Source organism: Tetrao urogallus (genome assembly GCF_951394365.1).
Source record: "Tetrao urogallus genome assembly, chromosome: 13".
NCBI lineage: Eukaryota > Metazoa > Chordata > Aves > Galliformes > Phasianidae > Tetrao > Tetrao urogallus.
In genome coordinates, this window is record NC_136826.1 from 1934001 (window position 1) to 1960526 (window position 26526).

At 50.2% G+C, this 26526-nt stretch overlaps 1 protein-coding gene across 1 annotated transcript; it reads left to right on the plus strand.

Annotated features, from left to right (window-relative positions):
• Positions 1-3012: 3012 nt before the first annotated feature.
• Positions 3013-24716, plus strand: PASD1 (PAS domain containing repressor 1; the record flags this gene model as incomplete). The annotated part of the gene is made up of 20 exons (XM_079542039.1): positions 3013-3044; positions 4278-4432; positions 4687-4778; positions 6309-6398; positions 7386-7506; positions 8221-8334; positions 9206-9324; positions 10049-10131; positions 13025-13131; positions 15187-15334; positions 17943-18024; positions 19143-19266; positions 19482-19579; positions 20035-20109; positions 20527-20685; positions 21297-21491; positions 22185-22387; positions 22839-22931; positions 23372-23579; positions 24546-24716. 20 exons carry the CDS (start codon positions 3013-3015, stop codon positions 24714-24716), a joined length of 2469 nt encoding a protein of 822 aa, XP_079398165.1.
• Positions 24717-26526: the final 1810 nt, after the last annotated feature.

The following is a 26526-nucleotide window of genomic DNA, read 5'->3' on the forward strand; positions in this document are numbered from 1 at the left end:
CCCAGAACGAATTCTTTTGTTTGACCGTTTTTTTCAGTGAGGGTGGTGAGACATTGGAACAGGTTGCACAGAAGAGAGACTGTGGATGCCCCCTCCCTGGAAGCATTTGAGGCCAGGCTGGATGGTGCTGTGAGCAACCTGGTCTAGAGGGAGGTGTCCCTGTCTATAGCAGGGGGTAGAAATAGACGATCTTAAATGTCCCTTCCAACCCAAACCATTCTATGATTCTGTGCTTAGGCCTGTGTATGAAAAATGTTTTCTGAAAAATTGTAATAAACCCGTTAGTGAAGATCCAGGTATTTTTTAAAATACAACTCATTGTTTTAAAAATAATATTCTTTTTAGCTGTATACATTAGAACTTAGTAAGAGTTAGACAAACTTCAATGTGGGTCATCCTTCTGGAGGAGAAACAATGATATAATCTTGAAAAAATAGCACTGACCATGAGAAGCAGCCAAGATAGGAATTTCAATTGTTATGTGGGTCAATAGGATAGCAAATAAGATCACATGTTCCTTTTGAACTGGGACAGGAGCTTTTGAACTAGGATATGACCAGCACAGTGCTGCCATGAGACAAGGCAGAGTAGGGCTGCTGTACCTGAGCTCATTACGTAGGTGTCCTCAGCTGCAGCCTCACCGAGGATACCAGCCGTTGTGTAAGGTTTTCCCTGGAAGTTTGTGTTCTGAACTGGAAGTGACGACTTGGTGTCAGCTGCACAGTTTCCTGGATCTCTTATGGCTGAAACACTTGAAATGTTTATGCGTTACTCTCATACTAATGCTATGTCAGGAGCTTCATTTCCCCTTCTAGGTAACATCTGCACTGTGCTGGATAAGCCCCTGTCACACAGTTTTCTTGAGCCAAGCAGACAGACTGGCATCGTTCCTCTAAGCTGCTGTGAGCAGGAGTTTGGCCCGTTGTTCCAAGCTCCCTGCAAAGCCCTGTCCTCATACCACTAGCCAGGCTCCTGGTGGTTAGCAGTGAGTTCTACCTCTGCCCTCTCCAGTGCCTGCTATGTGTATTGCACAGTGGTTCTTCAGGGTCTTCCTGGGCTCCTTTCCCTTTGAGGTGCTTTCATGTCTTTGAGAAGGGAGAAAGCTATTGCTTCTCCTTTGGGTTATCAGAAATGTAGGCGTGTTTGCTTGGTCACTGTGGCTACAAGTGCTGGTGGTGTCAGCATTTTGCAGTGTCTTGAGCAGTCTAAAAGTAACAGAAGTGGTGATGAAGCTGTGACTCAAAGTAGGGCTTCAGGGGCATTAAAAGTTTGCTAAATTTGGAAGCACAGCGTTTGGCTCTGGTTGGTGATGCTGCTGTCAGGTATGGCACCTCAGTTCCTCCAGCAGCAGCTGGGCCCGGTGATGTTTTGGACAGCAGAGACTGCTGACAGATGCAGACAAACCAGAAGCCCCAGGTCTGGTCCCAGCACCAGGTCCCAGAGTGCTCATGGTCGCACCCGTGCACGATTCTCGTCTGTGCCGTCATACTTCTTCAGCTTGCAGTCATTGCTGCTCTTTAGGCTATGTCTTGTTTGCAGCTCTGTTTTAACTGGATTTGCTTTTCCTTCCAGGATTAATTTTTCTCTGTCTCTATTTACATGGTGATAAGAAGAGCTAATCCCACTCCATCAGTCTGGACTGATGAATCTGAGGAGTAGAGCAGGTAATGTTTCACTTGGCTGTTAGCTTGCAGTGACTCAGGCAGTGAGAACCACTCCCTCCACATTGAGTACATTCACATTTGGGGACTGAAGAAGTCACACAGTGTCCTCTACCCAGGTCTCCTGCAAGGAGGGGATGCCTGGCCCCAGAGCAGGAGAGGGAGGGTGACTTTCTATCATATTTCACAGAATCACAGAATTGTAAGAGTTGGAAGGGTCCTCTGGAGTTCTTCCTTATGTTGGTGTGGAACTTCCCATGTGCAGTTTGTGCACTCTGCCCCTTGTCCTGTCACTGGACTTTAGAGCCCAACTCCATCCTCTCGTCTCCTGCCCTTTAGATACCACGAGCAGCATCTTTGGCATGTTCTCGGTTGTGGATGGTTTCATTTTGATTTACCAACCAGAGACAGTGAGAACGAGCCCCCAGTGAAGAGATCACTGTCACTGTGCTGAATTTGCCATCGTTGCATGGGTCTTGAGAGTACCACATCCTCCCTGGGAATTGGCTCCAACTGTTCTCACCTGCTGTGCTGCAGGAGCAGTTAGCATACATCACAGGCAGCAGCCCATGGTGACTGCTTGCAGGCAGGCCCTGGAGAGGCTGGCTCTCATTCCCTTCCATTCCCTGAGTGATGCCAGCAGAGGAATATTTCTAGCTTGAAATGTTGGCTGTGAGTCCCCATGGTAGGACACAGCTGGGGGGTGGTGGAGCCAACAGCAGGCGATGGCTGCAGGGCACTTCGGGTGAAGCTGTCTCATATTGTCCCTTGGATCATACCTTGCTGTTGCCTAATACTAATCCTGTGGAGGATCAGCACAGCTTCCTCCTTCCTCCTATGCCCTTGCACCAGGACAGAAATCTCAGGTGCTCCTTAAGCACTGCAATGAACTTCAGCAGCCAAGTTGGCTCCCCCAGGCAGGCCAAACAGTGCTGCCTGGACCAGACACTGAGCTGAGGTCAGCTCTCACGTTTGCTGGGAGAAGCTGGGCAGAAAGCAGGGCACTGGTTGGGCTCCCCATCCCTTGCATTCCTCTGGCTGTATCAGGTGCTAGCTGGGCTTGCTTGGGACTGGGGCCATTGCACAGGGGGACTCCAAGGGAGCCTGGGGGCTGCTGACTCTTTTCCAGTTTGGGGATATGGGTTTCAATCCTCAAACCTTTGGTCAGAATAAGCAAGAAACTAAGTAATGGAAAGGAGGCTGGGGAAGTAGATGATAAAATCATCCAGGAGGTCGTAAGATACAAACCAGTAAGCTCCATGATCTGACATCCTCAGCAGGATCAGGCAGTGTGCCTCAGTAAGTATTTCTGTCCTTTCCTTCCAGAGCCCTGCGTTGTGTAAACGAACTGATGGATGAAGATGAGAAGGACAGGGCAAAGAGGTATGAGGGGATGCACGGAGCAAGGAAGTTCTCTCAGGGGAGAACTGTAAATGCTGTGTTGTGTGATGCTTGAAAAAGTGCTTGGGACACTCGTGTCAGAGGCAAAATGCTGTGGTTTTCAGGCCATGTACAGCAGACCACGTACAGTGTAACTATGTCACCGTTTTCAAGCTCAGTGCTCCTTGGATTATATTACCTTGCTCTCAGAATCTCGTGTTATCCTGTAGCTGTTTATCATCCCAGTGATTTTGTTGGCCTCAGCTGGGGCAGTGCTGCTTAGCACAGGGCAGGGCTGGTCTCCCTCCAGAGGAGCTTGGCTCTGTTCTAATTACTCATCAAATAGCAGTGCCAAAACAGAGAGGGCTGCTGCAAATGCTGTGTGTGAGAACCTCTGAATGCCAACCTGAATGTGAACAGGAATGCTTGCTGCATACCACCCTCGGTTGGGAGCACAGGAGCATGTATTGTCATGAATATGCTTGTAAAGAAAATTAATGACTGCTGGAAGGGGTTGTATGAAAATAGCTTTATCTGAGCTATGAGCTTTGGAAAGAACATTTTGGAAGAAACTGAATGGATTTACTTTCTTCCCTAATAAAACTCTAATAAAAGCGTTCTTAAATTGCATTAATGCAAGCTGAAAACTAGTCTGTGGTTTCCTCAGCCAGACTCTTAACATGCCCAATTTCATAAGTCGTGCTGCTGCTACTGCAGATTTTCAAGATCAGATAGGAGAGCTTGTACTTGACTTTATTCTGCAGTCAAGTTGCCTCTGCACAGTGTTCTCTGGCAACAAGCTACTTCTGCAATTACAGATCCAGGGAGGAGGCAGCCTTCTTGTTTTGACCTTTACGTGCTTGTATACTAAGCGCAAAGCAAGAGTGGGCAAAAAGGCAATGTGTGGTGCCAGGACTTTCTTACCAGAGAAATTTCACCTTCGTGTAATCATCCCTGATTTTGAAAGAGTGAGAAATGCTGCAGAGATGGATGTAAGGAGGCTTAAGTGCCTGTAAATGCTATTTGCTACCTGCAGACATTGCTTGCTGACAGAGAGTTCAGTCCTGCTGCAAGGCTCCAAGCACCAGCACTGCACTGACACCCAAGCCTAATTTTGTACAAGTGAGCAGTGCCAGCAGAAGCTCAGATTCCTGTACTTACAGCATTTTGCTGAGATGGGGCCTTGTGCCGAGCTGCTGCATTTTACTGAGTGACATTTAGCTTTCTGTCACGCAGGGCATCACGCAACAAATCTGAAAAGAAGAGGAGAGACCAGTTCAATGTCCTCATTAAAGAGCTCTGCACAATGCTGCAGGGGCACGGCCACCCTCTCAAGATGGACAAATCCACCATACTGCAGAGGACCATCGACTTCTTACAGAAACAGAAAGGTACCGAGGGCACACGCCTGCCCCAAATGTCCCCTCTTCCTTTTCTTGGTTTCTGATGTGTCTGCATTGTGATGATGTGAAAATGGAGTGTCGCAAGTAAGAAGGCTTTGTGCGGAGTATGATCTGAGGATGATTCCTCTGAAAGCCTCTTAAAAGAAATGGTGTTAGTTGGAAATGGAAAAAAAAAAGAAAAAAAAGAAGAAAGTCCCGGTGATTATGAGCAATGTTGCTTTTTTGATGCTTTTTTCTTTAAGAAATCACAGCACAGACAGAAGCCTGTGAGATTAGACAAGACTGGAAGCCTTCATTTCTTAGCAACGAGGAGTTCACCCAGTTGATGTTAGAGGTAAGAAGAAATTGAAGCCCCACAGATTAGTGAGAACTAATCAGTTCAGGGGAGTCGCTCAGAGATGCAGTTCTGTTCACCTGTGGGTCCCCGTGTTAATCATTTCTCCTCTGCTGGCACATCTAATCCAAACCTGATGGAGACCAGTGTTGTGCTAAATGCTTTGCAAGCACAGAATTCAAAATATGGCTGCTTCCCCTTAAAGAAAAAGGGCATTTCAATTTGAAATGAAAACCAGTTGGTCCTGTATTTGGCTTTGGAAACACCCAACGAGCCTGCGTTTTTCCTTTCTGAAGGATGCAGCTTTGGTTTTGTACTGCACATTCCTTTGTTGAGGACTTCTGTGCTGCTACTCTTTACCCCACCAGAATCAGGGTGTATGCTGGGCCGAGCTGGGAGGCGCGGCGGTGTCTTCGTTACTCCTTTTCATCAGGATGTCATGACTCACCTCCCTGGAAAAGTCTGTTCATTCTTTCTGGGAATTTCTTACCAAACAAGCCAGTTTGTTCCAGCTGAACCAAAACAAATTTTGCTCTTAGAAGTGACAGGGGAGTGAGCCCTCTAATAACTTTCGGTGCGCTGGGCTGAGCCCATTGACCAGCTTAAATAAAGTTGGTGGTTTTACCCAGAGAGGGCTTATTTTTATCAAAAGCAGGGAGTCACAGTGAGGTAGGGAGTGATTGGCTGCAGTGGACACTGCTGGGTGCTGCTTCTGCATGGCTTCTCCGTCTCCCTGCAAACTGGGCTGCAGAGCAGCCTAACGATGGCCTTAGAGGAGCTGGCTTTGTGCACGATGCTGGCTGCAGGTCAGATGGCCAGCACCTTGGGAGTGTTACAGAACAGGGACAGAGCCCGGATCAGCAGCACAGGAAGGTGTTGTGAAGAGCTCAAAGAAGAAAGCAGATGCAGAGACTGAGAAGGCACAGAGAACCTGGACTCCAGGCCATAAGCCATTGTGAAAAAGAGAGGGAAAACAAATTTTCAGATTGTCACATCACTTGCCTAGAGTGCTTTAAGCAAATTAAATAAGGCTTTAGATCTTGTCCCTCGTCTTGCCCTTTGATCTATGTCCATTAGTCATGGATTGCTAAAAAACAGTATCCATCCATCTGTCCATCCCTCCATCGTGCTGGTTTTGCTGTGATCGTATCTAACATCTCGTTACACACTGAATTAGTTAACTGTTGTGCAATTCAGAACACATAATGAAGTGACTGAAGTCACCAGGATTGTGTGGGTGTAGAAAATTTAACCACCACTGTCTTGCTTCATGTAAAATAAGTACTCACTGGGTGCAAAATAGAAGTCAATTTAGTATTAATGAGCAAATAAGAAGATAGACAAAGAATGCTGAATTAAACAGCACCTTTTTTTTCCCCCACATTGAATTATCATTGCCATAAGGGATTTCTGTTAGGTTTGGAATCCAACAGTCTAAACCCACGGAGTAATTTAGCCTATTTATTGTGCTGGAAGTTGCTCCGGTGTGTAATTCTTTTGTTTTCCTTCTGTCTCATCTTTTGTCATTAGGCATTAGATGGCTTCCTCATCGCTCTGACCACCGATGGCATTATTATTTATGTCTCTGATAGTGTCTCATCTCTGCTCGGGCACTTACCGGTAAGTTCCGACAATGCAGCGCATTGCAGGATGGCTCTCCTGCCTTAGCACAGCCCTGTCACTGCAGCCAAAGAGCCAGATGACTGTGAGTGATGGATGAACCCACAAACTCTTAGGAAGCTCCTCAGGAGCCTGTGGTTCTGCCTCAGGGTCTGCCATTCAGCTAAAAAATCTGTGTAGAATCACCGTCCTCGTAGCTCACCCCCCGACTGCATGTCTGAAGAAGGGTTGGGGTGGTGGTTATCCCACCAGGTATGTGGAAAACTTCATATCTGTGTGCTGAAGCTCTTCTCAGACAATTTCAGGTGAAAATGTTTGCTCTTCTGATGGCATTGGGTTGTTCTTTTTTGAGCCCAGGGTCTTTGGTACCAAAAATGTTAGAGTTATCCATTTCTGTTGGGTGTGGAAGCTTCTGCTGGCTCCTCAAAAACATTTCTTGTTTTTATCTGGCATAGATTATGCTACGTGAGGACAAATTTGAGCCTGAGTATCCTAACCTGTCTGAACGTCCTGATGTGCAGAGAAACAAATATGTGCTGACATTATGGAAGCACCCCTTTAGTCAGGACGTGTGGGTTCATCAGCACCGGGGCACTTGCAGGACAAGTTAATTTTGCCAGTCAGCCTGAAAGGCCAGGGGAGGAGGTGAGCAGGAGCTGTCCCGCTTCTGTCTCATGCTTCCAAAGGGAAAGGTTTCACATTTTCAGTTTGAAATGATAAATTTCACTTCCTGTTGTCTTTCTGTGGTACCGGAACTCCTCCAGGTTGCATGTGGCTGAACTGAAGGGCAGCCTCTGGGGCCCGTTCAGCCTTTTGCAAATAGATGGCAGCCTGGGGATAGGGTAACCTAAGGGTGATATTCTTCCCTAGATCCTTGTGTTAAGAGGCTGCTAGGTTGGCAGCATCTGTGCTCCGCTGTAGGATGAAAGCACGTGTTGTTGTGTCAGCCTGTGCCGTTGAACGTGACAGAGCATTCTTTTGCATCAGTCAGATTTGGTGGACCAAAATATATTAAACTTTCTGCCTGAGCGGGAGCAGAGCGAGGTGTACAAGCTCCTTTCTCCACATGTGCTCATGACAGAGCCCGTTGCAGCTGATTTTCTAAACGGTAAGCTCTTTGCTCATCTGTTGATGAAGGAGATTTGCCACAGGCCAACAGTTCCCAGAGGGAGCTCCCAGCTATCTAGTTCTGTTTGCCACTGCTGCTTTGCCTCTGTGAATATTCTGAGGTTTGATGCAGTACATCAGCTAATGTTCCTACTTGCTGCCCTTGCTTTGGACAGTGTGTACTTTACTGTTTGCTTTGGCTCACAGGACAGAGGGAAATTCTCCTCATTAGATATTTTTCCCAGAGTGGGAGTAAGCCTGTGAAAGGAGTTTGGGGTCTGGGGGAAGAATGAGGGCAGGAGAAATCCCAGAGGGTTTTGGCAGTCTTGTTCTTTAGAAACTGGCGCATCTCAGGACGCTTGAGAAGCCCTCCATGCAGTTGAAGCAGCAGCCTTCCTATCTGAGCTGCCCACCTGGGTCTCTGCTGTTGGCTGCTGTCCTGCTCCCAGACTGTCCCCACTGTGCCAGGGGCAGCTGCCCCTGACTTCAGCCCCAGTGTAGCTGGGTACTGCACAGCCGTGGGTACCACAGCATGCATCCTAGAGCAGAGACAGCTGATCATTGCTCCCACTACTTGCTTGCTTGGGTCCATCTGAAGCATCTCAACAGTAGAAGGGTGGGTCTGAAAACATGGGCACTGTCCATATATTGAGCGTGCTAAAGTGCAGGCTGCTGGCCATGCTGCTGATGTCTCCTTCTCTTTCTCTCTTTCCAGTGGAAAAGCAAATAGAGTTTTGCTGCCATTTAGCGAGAGGCAGCTTAGATCCAAATGAGCCTCTGACATATGAATATGTGAAATTTGTAGTGGATTTTAAGTATTTTACTCATGGTAAGTAACATCTCCTTCCACTGCTCCTTAGCCTCTCTCCTTTAATTTTGTGTTCTTCTGTAGCCACGTAAAGCCTTATTTCAGCTGAACAGGCTGTAAACAGCAGGGATGGAGTGTGCTGTGGGTTTGTTAGAGGTTTGCATGTAAAGGAGCTGGGCAAGCTGCTGGTTAGAGAAGGGGCACCAGACCGACCCTCCCTCCATTTGATTCACTGCCTATTGTGCATCAGTCCACTGACTCAGTTAACTGGAGAAACATGTTGTTCTGTTTCACTTGTGACAACTGAGTGACTCTTTAAAAAATGAAACAGTTCGAGCAGTTTGTAAAATCTTGGCTCTCTCAAATACTGAGCTTTAAAAGGTGCTATTTTCTGCAAATCGAATCTAAGAAAAGGACAAATGGCTGGATTTCATGTGAGCAATTTCCTTGGGGCAACACTCCAGCCTTTTGGTCACCAAATTTTTTAACATCCAGTCGTGATTTCCTTTCTATTGAAAAAAAAAAAGGGCTCAGGCCAGGATAATGCAGCAGATCTTTCTATATCCCCTTGATTTTCAATTTGAGATTTTAAAGGGACATTTGCAAAACACGCACTGGGATTGAAGCAGAAATGCTAGCAAAGAGGCTGTAGCTGCGTGCTGTGAGCAATCAGAACTGACTTGTGATGCTTCCCTGCAAGCCAGGGGTAGGTGGTGCAGCCCTGTACAGCCTAAAGGATCATGCTTTGGATAACATCAGTGTATATCAGTGTGGCATCGTGGTGTGGGTAGGAGTTTGTTGCTTGGGTTTCATCAGTCATTGCACCTGTCCTGACATGAAAAGAAAAGTCTCCTTCCTTTTCTTCTTAAATAAATTGTCTGGTTGTGTCTAGTGCCTACACCCTCCTGTAATGGCTTTGAGTCAGCTATTGCACGAGCTTTCAGGTCAGCCACAGAGGAGCAGATTTGCCTCGTAGCAACAGTTCGTCTCGTCACACCGCAGTTCTTAAAGGTGAGGGCTCTCCCACTGCCTTACTCCTGTGCTGGGTGGTGGTCTTTTCCAACCCTTATGTTCTGTGATCCAGCGACACAGACTGGCCATGCTGAGGGCCTGGGAGTGGGAGGTGATGTTTATTTTGGAACGAGTAATTGTAAAATGGGAGTTGCATTTGAGAAGAGGTGGCCATGTGATGGCAGTTTCAGGGCAGCAGGCTCAGCTAAACTGCTTGAAACGTTGGAGCTGCTGAAGAAACAGAGCCCACAGCTCCTCTGTGTAGAAATGCCACCAGCACCTCGAGGCCCTGAGCACTGCAGTACGTGGTGGCTGTGTCCTGTGGCACAGTGCAGCAAGGACAGGGATGATGAGCAGAGGTGCTTTTCACTGCACACAGCACTGGCCAGGCCAGCTCAAGGCCTGCTCTGCCATCCACCTGTCATTGCCAGTATTCACACAAAAGTGGGGAATTTCAGCTGCAGATGGGGCCCTCAGACTATTTATCTGAGCTCTGAGACTCAGCACAGGATAAATTGTTCAGCCATTTTTCATCAGTTTCTGCCTCTACAAAACAAGGTTAATGCATTCTTTGGAGGAAGAGAAGCCAAGTGCTTTTAAAGCCCTGTGTTTTGCTGGGATTTGTTATATATCATATTATAAATGATGCATTCTTGGTCTTGAGAGAGGACTCCTTTTGTCATTGTGCAGAATTAAATGTCTGAAAGAGCCAACTGTTTTGCAGGAGCTCTGCAATGTTGAAGAGCCATGTGAAGAATTTACGTCAAGGCATAGTTTGGAGTGGAAGTTTTTGTTCTTGGACCACAGGTAAGAGATTTGGTCACTGAGGTATAAGCAAACTATAGTTTAAAAATAGAAATGTTTATGTTGCTTGAGATCCCAGGTAAAATAGCTGTAATTAAACTACACTACATAGATAATGATGTTCCATACTTACTTATCAAGCTTCCTTAAAAGCTTTGCCCTCTGTCATACTTACGGTGGTTAAGAAACCACATAAGTAAAGGGTGACTGTCTAGGGAAAAGTTCAGCTTCACCGAGGCATTAAGTCACTGATGCCGAGCACCATGAATTCTACTCCTACCACTTACCTCCTCTGCCCACCATCTGCAGCTGCCAAGTACCTGCTGAATGTTTTGCTGTATTGACAAACATTTGATTTCCACCCTGATGAGTGATGGAATTTAGAAAAAGCAGTGGATTAGGTAGTTTAATTGCAGATTTGCTTTTGACTGAATGCAGTAGGGTAGGCATGCGGAATGAAGAAGTCTGGAATGACTTCTTTAAGCTAATTAATATAGGATTCATTTGCTTTAGAAGAAGCCGGAGGGTTTTGTTCTCTCTTGCTTCTCTTCATTCAACATGAAAACGCAAACGCTTTGCCAAAATGCTGCCCTCTCCATTCTGCCACCCTTCGCAAGCTCTGCAAAGGCTCTGCAAAGCTGGTGGGTGAGGCTGGAGGAAATAAGTTGAACTGGAGGGGGAGTGGAGGCTGCGCGTCGTCTGCACATGTGGGTCAGAGAGAGGGAACACAAATAGGGAGCAACTTGCACTGCTGCAGTAGGGACAGCGCGCTTTTGAAGTGCAGACAGCCCCACTGCCGCTGTGTGGGTTGGCACAGCCGGCTCGTTAGTCCTGCTGTTGGGATCTCCCTGCAGTGACTTTGTTAGACTTTAATTGGCCTGTCCAATGAGGCACACTTTCAGAATCAGGTGATTTAACAAGGATTCCTCAAAGAGCCCTAAGCCCCTTATGTCACTTGTCTGAAGCAGTGAGCTGGCTCTCCACAGGGCTGTGCCCAGAAGCTGCTGTGAATAAGGCAGGCAGGAGCTTCTTTGCAGCATATCAAAGAGCCTTTTGATGAATGAATCTAGGTTATGACTCAGAGAGGAAGCTCTGCGCCGGGCGCTCGCAGCCACTCCAGTCCCACTGGAATCCAAGTGAGGAGACCATTGTTGCTGGGAGTGGATTAAGCTAACACAGACACTGAGATGGTTTGTGAAAGCACCGGACCCCGGAACCAGAAGGGAATCGTGTGGGCTGTCTCGTGTAATCAGTGCTTCAAACCTCTCCCCAGTGCACCCCCTAGGATGCTGTGAAATGTTGTTGGGTATTTTCCTGTTTCTTCCTTGGCTACATCAGCTCACAGAGCTTGGCCCTAGAGGCGTGCCCTCAGTAGGAGCAGTGTGTGCCCGTGACCTTTCATATCATGGCCATGGCATGCATGGAGTCATGATGAATAATACAGAAAGCACTCTATAGATCTGGTTAGATGTTAGAAAAACAGGAAGAACTGTTGTCTTGGTCTTCATATATACACACACGTGGAAGAAGAAAACCTGTGAACTTTGTTAATATTCTGCTTCTGTTCTTGGTTTTCCCTCCTGTTACTAAATGCAAGGTCTGCTCTGGCCAGGCAGAAAGCTGGATGCCCTGTTCTTAGGGTGCTGACCCAGCCTCCAGCCCTGTGCTCAGAGCTTCACTGGAAAACGGTGCTTTCCATTTGCACAGCCAGCTGCAGGCCCCAAGGCTGGAAGTTATCTAACAAGGCACTTCTAAATTGTTCCACAAGCAAGCCAGCTCCTTGTCAAATGATAAATTAGGAGCATTTTGTGGTTGCTTTCTCACTTAAAGAAATCTGGCGAAAGTCATGGAAGCATAATACTTCCCTGATCAGCTTAAATGTTTATCTGATGTGCATCTGAAAGGCATTATTGTCTTGAAGATAAGCATGTCGAGAGACACCGGCCAATCTGACAAAGAGACAGCAAGGGCACTTTAATAAATACATGTATTATCATAATTAACAGAAATCTGGGTCACATGAGGAAACAGAACACAGTGCTCTATGAAGAGTCCTTCTGCTCAATAGGGCTGTATTGTGGCTGAGACCTCTGTGTACTGAGGGCTCTCTGTGTCTAGAAATTAGAGTGTAGAAGCCTGGCTCTTGCAGACAGCTCCTCGTCCTGGGCCGGGTCTGGCTCCTGCTGAGCCCTTGATCCTCGTGGCAGTGTGCTGCAGGCTGCTGCCCCCCATCCATATGGCCTTTTTCTCCCTCTCCCCTGTCAGCCGTTAGCTGCCAGGCTGCCCACGGCTGTGGGGAAACACTGAGGAGGTGCAGCCAGGATTTTGAGCATCCCTTCAGGAATCCAAGGCAAGGAAGGGAGCGATCACAGACCTCTTCTGGCCCTCTGTGCTTGAATAACCTTTGATGCCCCCAAGGGGATGAACATGGAGCTGGGTCGTTAGGAAGGACAGGGGAGGGTTTCCCATTCATTTCCAGAAGCTTCTCGCTTACTTTTCCCTCTGCAGTCACTGCCCAGATGACATTTATATCCAACCTGATGGAGAATTTTGCTGGGGCTCTGGGTTGTTACGCACACAAACATCCGTAGCGTTTCTCAAGCCATGTCTCACGGGTGTGCTTAATGGATTGAGTCATTGCATACGCACATGCCCTCCCTACACCCACATAATGAATAGGCTGCGAAGCAGTAAACACACACCTTTTCATTTTCTCAGTTTTTGCCTCTTTCTCTCTGTGCCTTTTGCTTGTATCTGTCAATTCATCGCTGTCTATGTGAAAATCTGCTCCCGGGTGGAGGTACCAGGCGGTGCATCCGATGGCTTCGGTCACAGTGTCACCCTGGTGTCACAGTGCAGGTCTGTGCTCACCACCTGCCCTCTGCTTCTTTCCTAGGGCTCCTCCTATTATAGGATACTTACCCTTTGAGGTGCTGGGAACGTCAGGGTATGACTACTACCACGCAGATGACCTGGAGCTTCTCGCTAGGTGCCATGAACACTGTAAGTCCATCCACAGTATGCCCATCCATGATCTCACGTGTTGCTCATCCAAAGCCTTTTGCTGTCATCGCAAAAAGTGTCTCTGTCTGGGAAGGAAGGAAGGAAAAAAGGCTGTCTTAGCAGTGCCTCCCTGGGAGCCTGAATCCTTCAGCAGTCACTCAGGGACCCTCTGTCCCCTGTGTATGAGGCCAGTCCTAGTCCTGAGGATGTTGTTGACTGTCATCCTTCCTGGGGACTTTCTGAGAGCCAGAAGGGTCTAATGTCACATGCCACCTGCCCTGGGGCAGAGCGGAGCTGTGGAACGGGGAGAGGGCTCTTCTCCTTCCACCAGCAACATCTGTGGGCACAGAAAGAAGGCTGTGAGCTTTTAGCGCAGATTTTTCTCGATGTTGCATCGTTGTGAAAGTCTGTCCAGTTCTGTCTGATGTGGGAACACCAGAGAATGTCCACAGCCTTGGCAGGCCAGCGCAGAAGGTGGCAGCAGACATGGTGCAGTGCTCATTGGTGTGAATCTCCAGCCAGAAGGGTGCGAGAGGAGCTTTCTCCCAAAGACTGTATTTTTCCATTTTGTTGCACCCACTTCAGAATCAGATGCTGAACAAGAATTGAGTCTTCCTGCTGGACTGAAGTGCCAAGAAATGAAATGTAATGATGCAATTCGTAAAATGCATCTTGGTTATCACATTATTTTTTTTTTGAGAAACATTGCTTACAGGTTTCTTGTTAGACCAGCTTGCTTTTGTCTGTCTGCCATTGCTGTTTGGAAGGAGCTCACCAGCAGGGAACAAAGCTGCCCCAGGCAGCAGGGAGGTGTGGGAGCTGCCATGCAGTGCTGGCAGTGTGATGCCAGGGCTCCAAGCAGCTCCATGACTCCCAGCACTCTTCAGCTCTCAGCTGCAATGTCCAAACCTCTGCTACTGCCTCTCCACCTCAGACACATTTGAGATGCTAAAGGACCTAGCAGAGAGCTAGAGAAAATTACTTTTGGAGAGAATCTGTTTGTGGCTTACGTCTGTGCTTGCCACTGATCTGTCATTATATTCTAGAGGCATGTTTGCTCAGCACAACTGCAGAAACAGATCTTTTAGATTTACTGTTCAGGCAGGTGAGGTCAGGTGCTGGTGAATGACTTCCAGGAGTTGCTGCATGACGCCTTGGACAGGACCAGGTGCTGGGCAGTCAGCCGCCTGGCACCTCAGCCAGAAGGCCTTCTCTACATGCTCCTTCTGAAGCACATCCTCATTAATGGGATGGCTGAGAAAGACAGCCCTGGCAGTTAGCAAAGCAGAGTTTGTAAGAGTGCCCGTGTCCCCGTGTCTGGACAGGCTCCTGGCTGGCAGGTTGGCTGCCGTGGGCTGGCATCCCATCCCACCCGCTGTGAAGTGCAATGGGTTTGCTTCAACCACATTTTTATTTCACTTTGCGTTAATTATGGGTATTTTAAGTGAGCGTGTTTCATTTTGTACTGCCAGCAGTATGGGAGCAATTAAAGTGGTTATTTAATGTAGTTTCCCTTGTTATGTTCCTGTTATATTGCAGCACCTGTGATTTTTCTGGATGTGCTCCGATATATACTCCAGTGGTCTGTTGCATTCAGTAGTCTGTTGCACACAGCTCTCAGTGTGACTCCTGATTTCCACCACCATATTATTTGTGCCATTATTAGAATCAAGCTCACCGTCTCTGAAATACATCTTCATCTATTTCTGAAAGGCCAATACTTTGTTTAAAGGATATTACTTATGCTTATTACTTTCAGAGAAGCCCACTAATTAGTTGTAGAGATATAACCAGTTGTAGAGTTGTGCCAATTAGTAGTTACAAGAAAAATTTCTAAATATTAAAGTGCACTCTTGTGGAAGTTGTGGAAGTTGGTAGCGGGAAAGAACCCAAAGGAAAGCTGTTGCGTGGCTGTGTGCCTGTCATGCTTACAAAGCCACAAGAGCAGCATTAGTGTGGTAGCAAGGCTGGGGCTGAGCATTTCTTCTGATCACCTTTGCACCTTGAGCTTTCTGTAGGTCGTTTGCTGTAATGTCCTTTCCTTTTGTTTACCAGTGATGCAATTTGGAAAAGGCAAGTCGTGTTACTACCGGTTCCTGACCAAGGGCCAGCAGTGGATCTGGCTGCAGACACACTACTACATCACCTACCACCAATGGAATTCCAAGCCCGAGTTCATCGTGTGCACTCACCTGGTAGTTAGGTAGGAGCAAGCACCAAGCACTTTAAAGTATGTGCTCCGTGTCCTGGTCCATTATGTTTTCCAGCCCTGTTTTGTGTAAGCCAAATATTTGCTGCGTGCATTGGCATGCTAAATAGTATGCAATTGTAGAAAGCTATTACGACAGAGAACCTGGGGAAAAGCATCATGTGTTTTCACCACGGTTTGGCAGCTGGGCCTGAAAGCCACCACTGTCCATGTCTGTCAGAGTGCCACCAGCAGTGGCATGGCAGGACGAGGAGCTGAAGCTTTAACAGTCAGATGATTCTGTGGGTGTAAATGGTAGGTCGTAAATTTACCAAATGTAAATTGGTTGCAGAGCTGCTCTCCATCATATTTGAAAAGTCATGGCTGTCAGGTGAGGTCTCGGATGATTGGAGGAAGGGTCACATCGCTCCCATTTATAAGAAAGGGAGCAAGGAGGATGCAGGGAACTACAGGCTGGTGAGTCTCACCTCTGTGCCTGGGAAGGTCATGGAACAGATCCTCTTGGCCAGCACAGCTTCACCAGGGGAAGGTCATGCTTAACCAATCTGGTGGCCTTCTATGATGGAGTGACACCGTTGGTGGACAAGGGAAAGGCGACCAGTGTCATTTAGCTGGACTTAAGCAAGGCCTTTCACATGGCCCCCTACCACATCCTCATCTCCAAATTGGAGGGATGTGGATTTGATGGGTGGCATTGGTTGAAAGGCCGCAGACAGAGGCCGGTTTGTCCAGGTGAAGGCTGGTAATGAGTGGCGTCCCTCAGGGCTCTGTCTTGGGACCGGTGCTCTGTACCATCTTCATCAGTGACATTGAATTCAGTGCACCCTCGGCAAGTCTGCTGATGACACCAAGCTGAGCGGTGCTGTTGTCACAGTGAAAGGAAGGGAAGCTATTCAGAGGGACCTCAACAGGCTTGAAAGGTGGGCCTGGGTGAACCTGATGAGGTTCAACACAGCACAGGGCAAGGTTTGGCACTTGGGCCACAGGAATCCCAGGCATCCATACAGACTAGAAGGAGCTCCTTGAGAGCAGCCCTGCAGAGAAGGACCTGGGGGTCCTGATGGATGAAAAACTGAACGTGAGCCAGCAGTGTGCATTGCAGCTCGGAAAGCAAATGGGATCCTGGGCTCCATCAGAAGAGGGGTGGCCAGCAGGGACAGGGAGGTGATTGTCCCCCTCAACTCTGCTCTTGTGCATCTGCATCACTGTGTCCAGGTCTGGAGCCCCCAGTACCAGAAAGACAGGGAGCTGTTGGAGAGGGTCCAGAGGAGCCACAAAGATGATCAGGGGACTGGAGCACCTCCACTACAAAGACAGGCTGAGGGAGCTGGGCTTGTTCAGCCTGGAGAAGAGAAGGCTACGGGGTGACCTCATTGCAGCCTGCAGTACCTAAAGGGAGCCTGCAAACAGGAGGGGAATCAACTCTTTGAAAGGGGAGATGACAGCAGGACAAGGGGAAATGGTTTGAAGTTGAGGGAGGGAAGATTGAGGTTGGATGTCAGGGGGAAGTTCTTTACTATGAGAGTGGTGAGGTGCTGGAACAGCTGCCCAGAGAGGCTGTGATGCCCCGTCCATCCCTGGAGGTGTTCAAGGCCAGGTTGGATGGGGCCCTGGGCAGCCTGGGCTGCTATGAAATGTGGAGGTTGGTGGCCCTGCCTGTGGCTGGGGGGTTGGAGCTTCATGATCCTTGAGGTCCCTTCCAACTCAAGCCATTCTGTGATTCTGTGTGAAATGGGGTGATACATCTCCTACCAAACCTTTGTCCAGAGCATTAGGTACTCAGGCAGGAAGGTGGCTACTGTCCTGCTGGCCATGTTCCTTGCCCATGGCAGCACCCAGGAGCCCTGCAGCGCGCTCGGCTGCAGACTTGGTGGCAGAGCTGGGCTGGAATGAGCTGAGCTGTGCGACGGACCTGCTGCCTCCCGCTGTCAGCACACAGCAGTGCTCAGAGCACAGGTGTATTTGCTGAAGGGATTGAAGAAATAGCAACGTTCTGATTTGACCTGTTAACCTGAGTCAGGTTGTTGCTCAGTGCATCTTTCCTGAAGAATCCATTTCCTTAGGAATCAAGTTGTTGTGATTTTTTTTTTTTCTGCTCCCCCTTTTTCCTGTCAAACATTTGGAAGAAAAAGCACAAATGAAATGGAAATCTTTCCCACGTTCAGAAGCACAAACTGAGGGCACCCTGTACACAGGTGTTGGTGTTTGAGACGCTGGTATAAACTACACATAGAGTGCTATTTTAAGCAAACATCAGATGGAGCAATTACTTCTGGGCTGCGTTGCTTCTGCTGTGCTTCAGGCAGTTGAGCTGTGCTTCAGGCCCTGCCTTTCTTGTGCAGGGACCCACACTGCTGTGAGTAAGCTCAGCTCAGCAGTGCCTCTTGCTCCCCACAAAGGTTTCACCCGTTCACATCTCAGGAGTCCTAATTCTGACACCACAACTGCTCAGAGCCCTTACAACGTTCTCTCCAATATATCCCAGGGTGAATCATGTAGCATTGTTTGCTGTAAATATAATTTAAGAGGAAAAAATAATAAGGGGAGCAAATACAGACTTTTAGAGGCACGATGGTATAATTTTGTTTATTGTTTTTATTAGTTACGCAGAAGTCCGAGCTGAAAAAAGGCGAGACCTTGGCCTCGAAGAGTCATCAATTGAACTGGCATCCTCTTCTATAAAGGTACTGCGTCTCTTCACAGTTGGATGAAATGGATATGAAATGGCCACCTCTTACCAATCTTAGCAGGTTACCTGTTCTTCCTTCTCCCACATTCCCTTCTCCTTCCAAGTCTTTGCCAGGGCTATGACTCAAGCAGGTGCTCAGGAGTCATATGCTGCATGGCTCTAAGCAATCCCATCTTGGTGTGTGCATGCAGCTGCAAATCCAGAGTTTGCATTGCCACTGCTCAGCTTTTCCATGTCCTTCTGAGAGCAGGGCAGTACCACCATACACCTGTTTGCTTCATGCTGGCTTGGCACTGATACTCAGACAAAGATTGGATGTAAAGGGAAAACAATGCATTGGTTCTTATTCCAGATTTCAGCTCTATTTGCACCGTTGTGCAGGAATGTGACCAGAGCAGTAATTTTCATGGCTTGAATTAGTCTGGCATCCCAATATGTCTGCCCAATTAACAAGGTCATTTCAATTCCTTTCAAATTCCTCCTCTCAATAATTTACAGTAAGACTGATAATCAAAGCCACTCTGTGAGCATTATTGTTGTAATTATCATTCCATTAGCCTCACTACTCTTCAGCCATTATTTTATAGAAATTACTTATAGGATGCTCTGTGGGCACTGTCCCTGAGCCCTTTTGTGCTGGAGCAGAGGCCACCTTGCTAGCAGCTACTCTCACTACAGCACACTGCTGTAATTTTGCCCTTCCCATATGATAGCAGCGATGTTTTTCTGCAGCCATGAAGCTACATCTGCTGGTGCAAGGCAGTGGGAGGAGCAGTAGGGCAATTGCACCCATTGCTTGCTCTTTGGAAAGGAGTGGGGAGCTCCTGGGGAGGCACGGGGAGGGTGACAGCACGGACAGCATGGTCAGCACATCCTGCAGTGAAACAGTCGTGCTGTGGGCTCGTAGCCATAAACCAGCTGCCATCTGTTGTTTTGGTGACAGCTCCAGAGTCACACAAATGCACTAGGTTTGGCTGTTCCCACTGGGATACGTGGGTTGGGAGGGTAAAGTCATCAGGATGACCATCAAGAAGAGAGCCTGGGGTCAGCTGGAGGGGGCTGGCAGCGCCACGCTGTTATTTCCCCCCCTCTCATGTGCTTCTTTCCCTGCAGAGCCACGGCAGCTACCTAGAAGTGGGCCGCTGTGGCAGCAGCCAAGATGCCAGCCGGGAGGGAATGTCGCTGTCGTCCCACAGCTCCCGCCGCTCCTCTCACACCGCGCTCTCCGACTCTGCCTGTAGGTGCCCGGTTCGGTGGGAGAGTGAGGGGCAGGGCACCCTCCCACGTCTGGGGTCGGGTGAGGGGCTTCCACCAGCTGGGACTGAGTCAGGGAGAGGCGCTCAGCTTCAGCACTGACACGCCGTGGTGCCGTGTCCTGCATCGGCCTCGTGGGAGCAGGGGTGGCCGGGCACAGCTCTGCTGCAGTGTGACAGCAAAGCTTCTCTTTTCCAGCCACCTCGTCCATGCGACACACCGACACCAGCACTTCCACCCGGCCGGCGGTGCCAGAGAAGGCAGCCCTGCGGCTGGCGGCGGCTGGAAGCGCTCAGGTCGGTGCTGCTGAAGGGAGCAGATGGCAGGCCTTGGTCTAACTGTTGGAGGGGTCTGATCCTCAGCTCCGGGTGTGTGGGGCCTGAGCTGGGATTTCCTGGGGCCGTAGCAGGGGTGAAGAGAGTTGCTGGATGCACTGCAGCCGCCCGCTGTCTTGGGTTCCTTGTTCCTCCAGGCCAAGTTTTATCTCCCAACACATCTCTTGGGTCTGAACATATTAAAAGGCTTTAGTCCAGACACAGATGGTGACACTGAGGGTCTGCTATCAATTAGCAGCGGGCATATAGGAGCTCAAGTTCTCCCTTCTTACTCACGCTCAGCCTACACGTGAAGCTTTCAGGCTTCCCACACTTGTTTCATCACCAGGGCTGTGTGGCCAGCAGCAGCTCATACTGTGCCCACTCGGCACTAGAGGTGCTGGAGACCTCCAATAAAGCAAAGTTTTCATTTTTAGGCTATAGCAACGCCTCCAGCCACGGGCGAACACCTCCCTCAGCAGCCAGCGGTCCCCTCCCAGCAGGCTGTGATGGTATGTGGAGTGATGAGCCCCTGCCCCAAGCTGGGTGGGAGGGAAGGGGTTGTGCTGGGGCTGTGTGATAAGCATGAGGGCTGGGCCCTTGCACCCAGCCAAGCTGGGATGCTGAAAGCATAGGTTAAAGGAAGTCTCAGACCTGTCAAACTGCTTGGGGCTGCTGAAGACTCATCTGTGTTGTTAGCAGCTGGCACAGGCTGATACAACACAACAGTGTTATGGCCCTGATAGAAGAAGGGGGTGATGTGACAGATCTGAGATAGGCCAAAAAAAGAAGAGAGACAAAAAAAAAATCGCAATTATAGCTCATAGCTAGTCTGGTATTCCAGTAACCTGCCTGCCTTGTACAAAAGCATCACAATGAATGTGTGCAGTGGGGCCAGCCCAAGCCAATGCTCTCTCTCTGCCCTGCAGCCCGTGTACCACTTCCCAGCCCCGCTGGGCATGATGCACCAGCTGAAGGAGCAGCTGGAGGAGAGGACACGCATTCTGCAAGCGGACATCAAAACGCAGCAGGAGGAGCTGCACGTCATCAAGGAGCAGCTCCAGCTGGTGCAGGACTCCAACTTGCAGGTACCACTTCCCTGCCCCCAGAGCGTGCTTTTCCTTGGAGCATGCAGATCTGCGACAGTTATCTGCAGCATAAGCATTTGGAAATGAGCTCTGGATGAATGCGCAGTGTTGCCTCAGTCGTAGGGGTAGCTGGCAAGGTATCTCCTGAGGGATGGCTGCCATCGGTGGCTGCTTAATGATGGAGTCATGATTTAGGAAAACAATCCCAAGGAAGGGGTCAGGTTGGTCAGAGCTCACCCTGCACGGTGATCCCAGTGGTTAATGCCATTTGTGCCATCCCACAACGTGTGACAGGGATAACAGCACCAGGCAGTCGTGGCTCTGAATGTCTGAGCAGCCCATCCTCACAGCTCACTGTGCTGCCGGGTTTGCAGGTGCGGTGCCTGCGTGCTGACAGAGGCTGCTAGGGGCAGGAGGGTCTCCCGGCAGCGAGGAGCCCAGCAGAGCTCCTTTGGGGGCCCCGCCAGCTGCACCCCTCATACAGGACGGGAGCCTACAGAACCCCTATTTTCTAGCAAAGCCCAAGCACCATCTAGTGGCAGTTGCCGAGCAAGGGCTGTCTTATGTCCCTCCCGATGTGTAACGCACCCGTGCCTCTTTTCTCCTTAAAGATGCTGATGCAGCAGCCGATCCCACTGGTCTTCAACAGCGCGCAGCGTCAGAGCCCACGGAGAGCCCCGCCTCCATCCCGGCAGCCCAGCACCAAGAAGGCCCCACAGCCGGGCCCCATGGCCAAGCGCTACGGGGGTCCCCCTGCGTCCACCCCGCGCCTGTTCCTCAGGGAGCCCTGCAGCACTCCCTCCCAGGTGCCTGGCTGTGCTCACACGTGGGCAGGTGGCACAGAGCGTTTCGTGGTTGTCAGAGGGGAATTCGTTTCCGGCAGAGAAGTCTTGGAAGGCAGCTGTGATGAATGAGCTTAGCCTCACTGGGTCTACATTTACAGTATAGAATCACAGAACAGTTTAGGTTGGAAAAGGACCTTGCAGCCACCCCTGCTGTGTGCTGGCTGCCCCTTCACCCCATCTCAGGCTGTCCAGGACCCACCCGGTCCAACCTGGGGCACCTCCAGGGATGGGCGCCCACAGCTCCGTCAGCAGTGCTGGGGCCTCATTGCCCTCTGCATAAAGAATATCTTACTCATATGCAACCTAAATCTCCCCTCTTTTAATTTGAAGCCATTTCTCCCTGCCCTGACACTGCACTCACTGATACCAAATCCTCCCCCCCCAGCTCTCCTGCAAGCCCCAGGAGGTACTGGAAGGCTATAATGTCTCCCCAGAACCTTATTTAGATGAAAGAATTCCTCCCGCAGCTGAGGATCATAGAAGAGTGACAAATGACAACAAGGTGTTTGTGCTCATAGACATATTCCACTCTTACCACTTCACTCAAGGAGAACTTCAGTTGTTCTGTGTCTTTTTCTCAGTTTGAAGCTTTTGTTCTAGCTGCATTACTGAGGGCTTCAGAACCTGATCTGTGCATCTGTACCTGCATTTCAGGTACCACAGCAGCAGCAGCACCTAATGCGAGGAAACCAAGCCCAGCCAACGTGTCTGCCAGGGCAGACGAGCATTTCAGTGCCCCTCTACAACAACCCCACGGTGTTTTCGCAAGCACATCCCATCACAGTGGCTGCACAGCTGCCAACTGATGTTAGTGAAAGGCAGATGCAGTCTGACTACAGCCAGGACAGGAGCCTCAGGTAAGAGCTGGAACTATTCTCCCAGCCCTGTCTTGCTTGCTCCAGAGTTCTGTTTTTTCCAGCCAGGATGAGGTCTGTGACAAAAACATTATTCTTTTGTACAAAACTGTAAACTGCCCCAAAATATGCAACTGCCTTTCAGGAAGGGGTCTGCAGGTGCTGTCTCTGGGGTCCAGGCACTGCAAAATACTCTCTAAAGGAGCAGCATAACTATGTGAGCTAGAGATCTCACCATGTGAAAAACGTGTTTCTGACATGGAAGGTGTGGCAAGTTTCAGCCCACCTCCATGGGTGATGAGAAGCATCCTATTGCACTGCCTTTTTTTCCAAGGAGAATCAGTGCTACTTCGCATGCTTTCAGTGAGGGCTTACAGGACTTGTTCCTAGAGGTTGGCAGCCAGCAGTCTGGACTTGGCCTGCCCTGACTGCCCCCTCTTTTTCCTCACCACAGGATGCTGCTGGATCAGTCCATCAAGGCCATGGTGCCTGCCGCCAATGGCAGCACCCAGCCCACACCGAGCAGCGCCAGCAGGCAGCCAGGGAAGTGAGTCCTTGCTCGTCCCTGCTCCCACGTGGTGTTGTAGCAGGGTGCTGCTTCGTGGCTCCAGAAATTACTTTGAAAAACCTGCATGTGATCACATGAAAACAAACCAGATTTAAAGGAAACAAAATCTAAGCTAGTCAGGAGAAGTAATAAGAATATGTACTTCTTTTAATTGCAAAGAACTCCTAATTACAGTTTTTTGAAAAGTGTTCCTAACTGTTTGCTGGCTTTTGCAAAGCATCAAGTACTTGATCAAGTCACAGAGATGTACAACCTTACATCTCTGATTCCCTGCGGTTCCAGTCAGGAATGCTTAGTGGGAGAGGGACTTTCGTGTGGGATTTGGCACAGTTGGACGAGTCCTGTTGCTCTGATTCCTGCAGCATCGGGCAGCCAAGCCACGGTTGGATTCTCACACTGGATTTTCTTCCCTGTAGCAGATTCGTGGCAGAGCAGCAGCCCTTGCCTCCCACCACGCAGATGCAGCCCATCAGTGGCAGCACGGTGCGGCCCCCCGCCCCCTCGCCTGTGTTCTCCCCATCCGTGATGCTCCCCCATGGCAGCTTCGTGGCCCACCCCGGCAGCACCCCGCTGCACCTCCACCCCTGGCCACAGCAGCAGGTTCAGCAGCACCGTCTCTACCTTCAGGTAAGGCCTGTGTGCAGAGCTGGGGTGGGATCTGGGGAAGAAATGGTAGCTGGCCACGATTACACCTGAGCTGTGCACTCGTGTGCCTTCCATCCCCGCTATATCTGCGTGTGCCTCTGTGCACAGCATTTCCAACCTGACTTGGTACCCAGTTTCAAGGCTGTATTTCCAAGCCCAGCTGTCCCTTAGCAAGCAGAAGACAGAGCCAGGCCTTCAATTATGATTCAGAGGGCCTGGGGTGGGAATCCCACTGTGGAAGCGATGGGCGATAAGGGATTGGTCCCCTTGAAAAGGGTTCTTACCAGCTGCAGTCACTGCTTTCTTTCAATAAAAGGTTGTTTCCCGACACAAAACTCTGGGAAAGGCAGTTCTGTTTTTTCAGTGCATGTTTTCATCAGTGCACGCCAAGTGAACAGGGCTGCCAAGGAGAAGGGCTGTTGAAACTATTAATTAATGAGTGATATGCTCTCCAAGACTTGATGGGTTGGCAGAGGCAAGCTATAGCTGTCCTGGAAAAGATGGTAGAAAACAAGAACAGGAATAGAGCTGGAGTTACGCTGCAGGGCTGCATTTGGAGTGAGAAATAAATTGTTGTTGGAAACATGGGCAGGAACTGCTGTAAGCCCTGAGAACAGCAGCGTGGCAGCGTGCAGGAGGTGAAAGCTTCAGTCAGCAGCAAGTCGGGCCTCAGTGCCATGGCGCAGTGATGAAGCCTGCTCTGTGGAGCAGCAGCCGTAGGGCTGCCCGTCCTGCAGCTGTGCAGCAGCTGCCTGCCAAAGGCCTTCTGCCGGGCTGCCCATAGGGCTGTAGGATGGGGGTCCCAGCACCCCGCCCTACTCTTCTGTCCTTCGCTCACCGCTCGGTGGGCGCAGACCACCTTTGGGCTCCGGTACCCCTGCAAAACAGCGAGGGAGGGGTGCTGGGCCTGGGGCGGCACCAATCAACTGCCTTCGTGTCGCCCTGCAGATGCAAGGAGCTGAGGCGGTGCCGGGAGGCCCCGGCCCACGTGTGTTCCAGCCAGCCCACCTCCCGCAGCAGAGCCCCCTGAGCTACTTCCTGCACCCGCAGCCGCAGGGCCGCCACGCACAGGGCCAGCCCTGCAACCTGCCTGACCTGCCCGAGATGCAGCTGCCCTGACCCAACTGCCGCTCAGACCAGCGAGACCCCGCCTCACAGGGCGGGATCGCCGCGGGGCCCCGCTGGGGGCTCCCGTCGGCATCACCGCTCAAAAGAGCCCGTGCGCTGCGAGTCTCGGCCAGGCCTGCCCAGAGGGAGCGCGCCGTGGAGCTGAGGAAGAGGAGGATGCTCACCTGGGGCTCCCGCCCACCGGAGCTGCAGACTCGGTGAGAAGGCTGTGCTTTGGGGCAGGGGCCGGGATGCTGCTGCCGGTCGCCGAGCCGTGCCTGCCCGTGCCAGTGCTGGCTGCGGATCTTTGACCTGAGGGGGACAGCCGCCCGGCTGCGGGCAGGTGGCTGAGGTCCCCGTGGGGATGGCGGCGCTGCAGACGAGCCGTGTCCGATCGGGGCCGCGGTGCTGGAAGTCACTGTGATGCCGATCCCAGCGCCCGCAGCGCTGCAGGGCTGCCGTGTACATAGCTCGCCTCGCTCTCGTAGGTCCGTTGTGGAGTTTTTCCTTATTTCTATACCTCAACCCCACCGTTTTGTTTTCCGGGAGATTGGATAATGCTGCTAACTTACGTAACACCACTTTTGCCTGAATTTCTTACTGTTGTTAAACCAGCTCACATCACAACCAGTAAGATATTCCTCATCTTTTATTTTGGTTAACAAACGCAGAGAAATTTATATGGTTTTTACTCCCTGTAGCCAAATATTTTTCAGGTTACCTACAAAGAACCTTTACTCTTTCTCCTCTGTCATTCTGTTCTGATCCAGGTGGATGTTGTTGTATATGTTTCTTAACATGAAAACAAACCAACGCAGTAGAACACCATATTGACAGCAAACTTTGTGGTTTTGCTCAGTCAGATTTCAGGCTGACAAACCCGGAACATATACTCACAATGACACAGGCGATGTTACGAGCCCATGGGGTCAGCAATAAAGTGTATTTTTGTAAATTGCCACTTTTTAAGTATATGTTTATATTTATGAATTGAAAACTAGTCTGCTCCTCAGTGGGTGTATAGCTGTGTCCCTACTGTTTGTGTCTTTCCAAAGGAAAAAGGAACAGCTACATTTCTGAGGTGCTGGGGGCTGAGCACTAACTGTGGGCACTGCTGGAGCCCAGACGCAGGTGAAGGTGTAGGCCGTTGCTTTCAGCTTTGCAGGCAGGTGGGGAGGAAAACGTGCACACGCAGAGGCACGCACTTACAGCAAGGATGCACTATTGTACGCAGTTTATGTCTCAGTGTTGCTGCTGGGAGAAGGCTGCAGCACGATGGCTGTCCTGCATGTCACCTTCCACATGCCAGCCCTGTGTGCCTGGGCTCTTATGAGCAGGGCTTGACACAGAAGGGGTTCGCTGCCTTGCAAGGAGAGGGGCTGGGGGCGGTGGGTGTGCAGGATGGGGCTGTGCCCCTCCACAGCCCTGCTGATGGCACCGGGCTGCGCGGTGATGGGGGGAGCTGTGGGGTGGCACGGCTGTCTATCGCTCACAGCCTCGCGGCAGGGAGCAGGAGAGGTTTGCAAGGATGTTTACATGTGAGATTGGCCTTGCTGAAGCAAGCAACCTGAAACATGCACTTTATCACACCCCCTTTTATTTCCAGCACCCACCCCAGCCGCTAGCACAGCCGCTCGTGGGCCTGGTGCCGCCTGGGCAGAGCCGTGTGTGCCGTGGGCCAAAATCCCAGAGCCTCTGCTCAGCCTGCATCCAACCGGGCACGGCAGGCTCAGGGCCGTGGGATTTTTGCCTTAGTTATCACTCGCACTCAAAGAATTAACGACTAAATGAATCTTCTCATTCAGGTGAACTCCTGTTCATT